Below are 7,500 nucleotides of genomic sequence, written 5' to 3'. Positions count from 1 at the left end.
CGTGTTGCTGTCCCCGAAGTGAAAACCTAATTGCCTGACAGGACGATAACTTTGTGGCACCCTCACCTTGTTAGGCCCTTTCTGATGCAGTTCAAATGCAGTGTGGCCGCAGGTGCGCCTAATTTACCTCGCTGCAGAACGTGTGGAGTTTAATTGCACAGTGGTTGTTAGGAAAAATTGGTGGGTGGAATATCAAGTGACTTACTGTATGCTGATGGCAGATGGTGTGAAGAGGCATTGTGAGCTAAGTGTATAGGTGAGGTGAGTTAATAAAAGATGTAAATTCTGGCCTAAAATGATGAGGCCTCATGGTATGCAAGAAAATTTAAGTGGCCGCCATTCTTTCCCCCATCAATTGGATTTTCTTCTGCCACAGTAAGAAGTCATCCGGGATATGCTGGGAGTGCACTTAGAGAGATGAGTCTCGGTCAGTCGAGTCTTTTCATTTTCTGATATTCTAATTGCCAGCAAGGAACCTTGAAAATTGTGTGAAACTTCATCAAAAATTAATAATCACAAGTAGGACAGACGATAGTTTGGGAGAAAATAGAGAAAGGTTTGTGTTGATGACCTTGCTGGACAGGATGCTTGGCCGCTTGCAGAGAGTGGGTATGTCGGCACAGACCCAAGCTCTGGGACCTCTTGGTTGTGGCCTTTTCAAGTTGAGGTGGAGGGTGCACAGGAAGAGACCCCCCAACCCTCTTTTCCCGTAGGTGGTGGTAGAGCCCGTTTCCCAGGCTCTTTGAGTTCAGACTGGAAGCCAGCTCTCCTGCAGTGTCACTGAGCATGCAGGAATGGGGAGGGCAACATGATGACGTTTTAGTCACAGCATCTCAACACACTGTCAGGACCCCTGAATCTTCATGCCATGAAACATCAGGGCAAGGCATGGCAGGAAATGGAAATACGCTCGCTTCAGCCTCACCTCTCCAGCCCTGCAGAGTGCTGCTCCTTGCTTTCTGCCTCAGCAATAGTTTCATTACCGCGTCAAGAATTCTTGGTTAAAACAATATGCCTCCCAATCAGTTCTTAGATTTTTTTTTTTTTTTGAGACAGAGTCTCGCTGTGTTGCCCAGGCTAGAGTGCAGTGGCGCGATCTCTGCTCACTGCAACCTCTGCCTCCTGGGTTCAAGTGATTCTCCTGCCCCAGCCCCCCAATTGCTTCTTAAGAGCTGTACCTACTGTAACTCTTTTTTTTTTTTTCTTTTTTTGAGACAGAGCCTTGGCTGTTGCCCAGGCTGGAGTGCAGTGGTGCGATCTCCGCTCACTGAACCTCCTGGGTTCAAGTGATTCTCCTGCTTCAGCCTCCCAAGTAGCTGGGATTATGGGTGTGTGCCACCACACCTGGCTAGTTTTTGTATTTTTAGTAGAGATGGGGTTTCACCATGTTGGCCAGGCTGGTCTCAAACTCCTGACCTCAAGTCAGCCACCCACCTCAGCCTCCCAAAGTGCTGGGATTACAGGCGCTACTGTAACTCTTAAAACCCGTATTTAGAAGTATGTTTGCTTAGGCAGTGGTAGCCTCTGGAATTAGGGTTGCCCAGATAAGATATAGCACATCCAGTGAAATTTCCATTTCAGGTGGACAGCAATTTTTTATTGAGGCGTATGCTCTGGGACATTATTTTTTGCTTATCCAAAATTCAAATTTAACCAGGCATCCTTCATTTTTTAGTGGTTGGAGACAGTAGGCCTGTCTGGGGTGGATGTTTCCCCCATGGTTAATGGGCAGTTGTGCAAAGATTGAGCCAAGAAATGCCAATGCGAAAGTCACAGCTATCATCATAAAGCTTGGACATCCTTAGCCTCAAGGCAAATGCAACTCGCTGCTCTCCTGTGTGGCTATTTCTGGGTGCCTCCTCCCCGCCTCTTTCAGAGCCTCTTCTCAATGTTGCCCCCTAGAGGGAGGTGAGGTTGAGTCTCCACTCCTCCCCGCCAAGAGTGTCTTTTAAAAAGTTTGAGTCTTTTGTCTGATAACCCTAATAAATATCATCTTTTTGTATTTTTTATAGATTCTTTCTAAAGTTTTTCCTCAAGTGCAATCAGAACTGTTTGAAGAATGCAGGCAACCCTCGAGATATGCGGAGATTCCAGGTATACATTTCTCAAAGACACGTGGACCGTGGTCCTGACTTTTTATATGAAATTTGAATTCTCTGATTTTGCAACTGTTCAGGAAGTACTCTTGAGTTCTTTAAGGGCTTGGAAGCAAACTAGAATTGGTGCATTTGATAAAAATATGCAAATAAAATGCTTTAAGAATGATCTGGTATATTCAGTATGCCAGATTCATCAAGTCCAATGTGGGCACAACAGAGTGAAATCAGCTTTGAAAACATGGCCATGTGGAAGGTTTTTTTTTTTTTTTTGAGACAGAGTCTTGCTCTGTAGCCCAGGCTGGAGTGCAGTGGTGCGATCTTGGCTCACTACAACCTCCGCCTCCCAGATTCAAGGGATTCTCCTGCCTCAGCCTCCTGAGTAGCTGGGATTACAGGCACACACCACCACACTCAGCATTTTTAGTAGAGATGGGGTTTCAATATGTTGGCCAGGCTGGTCTTGAGCTCCTGACCTCAAGTAATCCGCCTGCCTTGGCCTCCAAAAGTGCTGGGATTACAGGCGTGAGCCACCGTGCCCGGCCCAGAAGTGCTTCTTTTGGGATTGATTGATGGACTGATTTTCAGTGGGAGGAGAACTATAATGCAATCTTTTGGGAATACTCCAGATCTGAGCCCCTCCTCATAGAGGGATCTGCACCTGCTTAGTATAGACCTCTGCAACTGCTAGAGTGTCTTCCTGGCCTCGGCTTCCTTCCCCTGAGGTTTACTGCGTTCTTACTGCCCACCTTCCGTGCCTAGTTGCTAGTCGGCTCCTAAACCCAGGCTAAGTCCTGTCTCTGGTTTGCCTCAGAAGATTTTATCTAAAAGACGGATACAGAGGGGGTGGCTGGGGGGTTCAGAGATGAATTGTGATAGATGTATGTACCATTATGATAGATTCACTTGCCTTTTTGTGAATGATTAGGAAGCTACTTAAGGGTAAACACATTGGATGATTTTGCTAATTTTAACTGTAAAAATATTCTGGGCTAGGATACAAAACCAGCCAGAGAAGAATTTGGCAGCTAATAGAGATGACCACTAGCTTGGATGAATGACCCAGGAGCAGAATGATCCCTGTTTGGGATTTACACGATTTTCCCATCAAATAGCTCAAAGCGTTTTTCAGAAATTTAACTTACGCCTCAGTCCTGTAGTGGATCACGTGACATCTGTCTCCGTGCCTGCCCGGTCAGCTGGTCAGAGGAGGCGGGCTCTTTGGGCCCGCCCACTTTCATGTCTGCAGCTGGGGACAGTGTTCCCTGCAAACAGTTGGGCCTGCTTTCATTTGTCACGCACTAGGCTTCACAGGGCACTGGTGATACTGATCCTTCTAAGCAGAATGGAGGTCACGCAGGGCTGAGGGACTGTGTCCTCTTTGTCTCACCGATGACCGAACATGACCACAGGTGATCTCGTGGTTGACTGCAGACCCCGTAGTTACTAGAACTTCCTCTGGTCTCTTTAGCTGAGCCCCATGCCTCTCAGAAGGTGTGACTGGACCTAGGAGGATGGCAGGGCTTACACGATAGTTTCAGCTGCTTTCAGAGTCTCAGCAGCTTTCTGCAGGTGCTCTGCAGGGCCGGCCCAGGTGAGGCACAGAGCACAGCTTGCCTGCTGTCTAGACTCTGCTGAACTACACTCTTTTCCCTTTGTGACTGACCTAGATGTAGGTGACAGTAAAGCCTGTGTCTTTAAAAACTTTTTAAATTTGTTTTTACTTTTTCATGTTTCTTTAACCTATCATGTTTAGGAATGTAAAAAGGGTTAAGTCTGCACCTCAGTGTTAGTTATGCATCTTTGCATCATATGCAGATAATGGATTTGTAGAGTGTCTTCAACGCCCAGGGCTGGTCCTGGGAGGTAGACCACGAGGTGGGCACCTGGGTGACCAGGAACAGACCTTGGCTCCTCCAGGCAGAGGCTGCCAGGCCCACTAGTGATACTAAAGGGGCAGCAAAGCCATCTCCCACCAGGGCTGCAAAGGGCAAAGTCAGGGGGCAGTGGTCAAAAAAGGAAGGTGCTGAGATACCCAAGGCTGGATCTGGGTTGCTGGGGCAGCACTTACAACCTTTTGAGGTTCTGGGTGGCTTGACACTGTTGTGACTTCAACAATCCTGGCAGTGGCCAAGGGGAAGAAATGCCAGGGAAGCTGCCCCTGATGAGGGCGCTTGGGTGGGATGCCGTGTGTACTGCCCCTGCTGCGTCATCGTCTTGTAGAGTCTGAGATTTAAAATGAAAAAGCCGGCCAGGCGCATTGGCTCACGCCTGTAATCCCAGCACTTTGGGAGGCTGAGGCGGGTGGATCACAAGGTCAGGAGTTCGAGACCAGCCTGGCCAACAGGATGAAACCCTGTCTCTACTAAAAATACAAAAAAATTAGCCAGGTGCAGTGGCAGAGCTTATAATTCCAGCTACTTGGGAGGCTGAGGAAGGAGAATCGCTTAAACCCAGGAGGCGGAGGTTAGGGTGAGCCGAGATTGGGCCACTGCACTCCAGCCTGGGCAACAGAGCGAGACTCTGTCTCAAAAAACAAAATCACTCACACATGTATTCGTATATAAACGTATAGCTTTGGCTTATTGGTTAAGCCCCTTAAAATACTACTTACTTGTATGTTTGCTTTAAATTGTTTTATATTCAATGACTCATTGAATACAATGAATTGTATTCATTTTGTATTAGGTAACTAGTTTAATTATTTTACTAATGGGCTTTATTTTTCTTAGAGAAGTTTAGGTTTACAAAACAATTTCGCAGAAAGTACAGAGATCGCCCGTATACCCCCTGTGCGCCCCTCCCCATGGTTTTCCCAATTATGTTGGTGCAGGGGATTCCTTACATGTGCTGACCCAAACTGAGATGGCGTGATTCACTAAGGCCTACGGTGGCCTTGCTTTTAAGCTCATTTTGCATGGTGTGTTTTGTCTGGGCCTTGCAGGGAAGGTGAACCCTGACTAGGAGCCCCTTCAGGTTCCCCACTCACCTGCACCTGCCGCACAATTCTCTGTAGGGCTGTGGTTCCCTCGGGTGGTGCTGACCCAAAGACATGGCCGAGTATGCCCACACTGTAGCAGAGAGCCACACCTCCTTCAGGTCAGAGCTGGGCTCAAGCCCCAGGAGTGCTTCTGCAAGACCCAGGTGAAACCTGGCCTCAGATCTTTGCAGCTCCAGCTAGTCCGGGATGAATGCACCCCCTCTGTTAGAGAAAACTCAGGGCCAGGTTGTCATTTCCTGGTTCCTGGGTCCATTCAGGGGTACCATTTCTGGATGTTTGTGGCAAGCTCACCTGGGCAGGTCTATGGAGTCTGCAAGGCCATCCCTGCCTGGCCCTTTTTGTTTCTCCCTCTACCACGAGGCAGCCGAGGGCTTCAGAGGGCCTGATGCGTCATCTCTTCCCTAGACATCCTTTGTGCCTGGACCTAAGAATGGAAGCCTCTCACCGAAACAGAGAGGACATTCCCTTGGTATCCCAGGGTCCTTGCCAGCCTTTGCAATGGACTTGAGAAAGGAGACCTTTCCAGGATTGAAAACACCACCACTATTCATATTCAACTCGGTCTTTTCAGATGCAAAAAAGTTCATTACCAGACATTAAATGTAATTGTAAAATTGACCCAGGGATCATTTCCTGATAAAATGTGGGCAGTAGGAATGTTCCTGATTTATGAAGGCCTTTTTGGGGCAACTCCGAATCTTCCCAGCTCTTCAAGGGAGGCCGGTCTCAAGTGAGCTCATTTCAATTAGATAAACTATCTAATCAATATGTGAACAGATCAATCAAAACAGCAGCTTTAAAATGAGTGGCTAGAGGGGTGTTTCTGAAGCTAATGGCTAGAAGAATATTTCTCTGAATTGAATTCACTTATTAGCATAATAGGAGATTAAACTGTAATTAGTGGAGCAGGTTTTGAAGAGAAGCAATCTTGAGTCACAACAAAACAAAACAACCCACCCACCCCCATTAGCCAAAAAAGCTGTGAACACACATCAATCAACAGTGTCCAGGAACACGTGAAGTTGCCTTGTGCTCTGCAGTATTTAACATGGCTTTTATTTTGCCTAACAGGGGGCTGTGCTTTCCTTTGCCAACTCCATTTTCAAATCCACTTCATCTTTGCAGGTTGTTGTATCGACAACAGTCAACGTGGACGGCCACGTGCTGGCCGTGTCAGACAACATGTTTGTGCACAACAATTCCAAACATGGGAGGCGGGCCCGCCGCCTCGACCCGTCAGAAGGTACGGCCCCTTCTTATCTGGAAAATGGTAGGCACATGTTACATGTCTTTTTTTATTTGCAATGCTTCTTTTTCTTTGCACCATCCTTTATGTTCATTCATGTGGAGTTCCTCTCACCAGGCCCCCGCCCTTGGTCAGACCTCCTGCACCAAGGCAGGGCGAGGGGGTGTCCCCGAGATGGAAGGGGAGATAGCCCTCCTAAGCTTTCTCTTCTCCTTTATTGAACAGCGGGGCTTTCCCATTCACCTGCCACAGCCTTCATGTCTCCAGGCGTTCTTTTGCTTACTGCTTTTCTTGCGATTTTAATTTATTTGGTTTTATTTTGGTTTGTTGGAAGCGCCCATCCAGAAGCTCATACCCAGATACCTCGTGCAGGCCCAGTGAGTGGTTACATCCTGGTCCAGTCAGCTCCAAAGGGACAGCCAGGACCATTTCCTGTCCCTGACTGGAGTGCGTGTGCCTGTGATCCATGTGTGTGTGCGTGTTCACACAAGAGTCGGGGCAAGGAGGAGGGGGTGAAAATACAAACCAGAATACATTTTTCTTTTTTTAAACCAAATGCTTTCAATTGGTTGACTTCTTGTGTTGCTTGTTAAAAGAGAAGGGTTTCCATAAGGGTGGTGGGTAGGGAGAAAGGTCCTTGGATATCAGGTCGGAATGCAGAAAGACTCAGACCCAGTGGGCCTTGCGCCGAGCCCCTCAGGCACCTCCCACTTCCTGCTCTGCACAGTCCCCACAACTGAACACATCCCCTTTAGAATAAGAGCCATTTCCCCCATTAAACATTTCATAATAATTATGAGATTCTGACCAATATGAATTGTTGAGAAAATAATGTGAGTGTTTTTTTAAGTGAATTGCAAACAAAACAGCATGATCGAATCCTTCAGAGCAGAGAGCCCATAAAACTAAATGGTTTTAAGACAAATCCTCTATCCCGAGGTCCCACATTCAAGAGCCACACACGAGGCAGACAGATGCACGCACGGGAAAATGAATGAAGCGTGTGCAGATTATCAGCGTGAAATATGATTCAGACAAAAACTGGAAGACAATTTATGAATCTGTTGTGGTCCACAAAAATAAACTAATTTGTTTTTCTACATTAATGACTAAGGTATAAGAGAACAAAAATATAATAATTAAAGGTCGCCCTAAGC

At 47.1% G+C, this 7,500-nt stretch overlaps 1 protein-coding gene across 14 annotated transcripts in view; it reads left to right on the top strand.

Moving 5' to 3' along the window:
- The window catches only part of EBF3 (EBF transcription factor 3), a 129,885-nt gene that overhangs the window by 85,036 nt on the left and 37,349 nt on the right, over positions 1-7,500 (top strand). For 8 of the 14 annotated variants that reach the window (XM_077945624.1, XM_028827014.2, XM_028827012.2 and 5 more), the window contains exons 7-8: positions 2,013-2,094; positions 6,223-6,367. In XM_077945624.1, coding sequence (XP_077801750.1) covers positions 2,013-2,094; positions 6,223-6,367 — 227 coding nt within the window. The remainder of the gene's footprint in view (positions 1-2,012; positions 2,095-6,222; positions 6,368-7,500) is intronic. The other 6 variants (XM_077945625.1, XM_015148458.3, XM_077945622.1 and 3 more) reach the window with 1 other exon arrangement.

Source organism: Macaca mulatta, chromosome 9 (genome assembly GCF_049350105.2).
Source record: "Macaca mulatta isolate MMU2019108-1 chromosome 9, T2T-MMU8v2.0, whole genome shotgun sequence".
In the NCBI taxonomy this organism is placed as follows: Eukaryota; Metazoa; Chordata; class Mammalia; order Primates; family Cercopithecidae; genus Macaca; species Macaca mulatta.
Note: the sequence above shows the minus strand (reverse complement) of the source record. Positions and strands in the feature narration are given on the sequence as shown.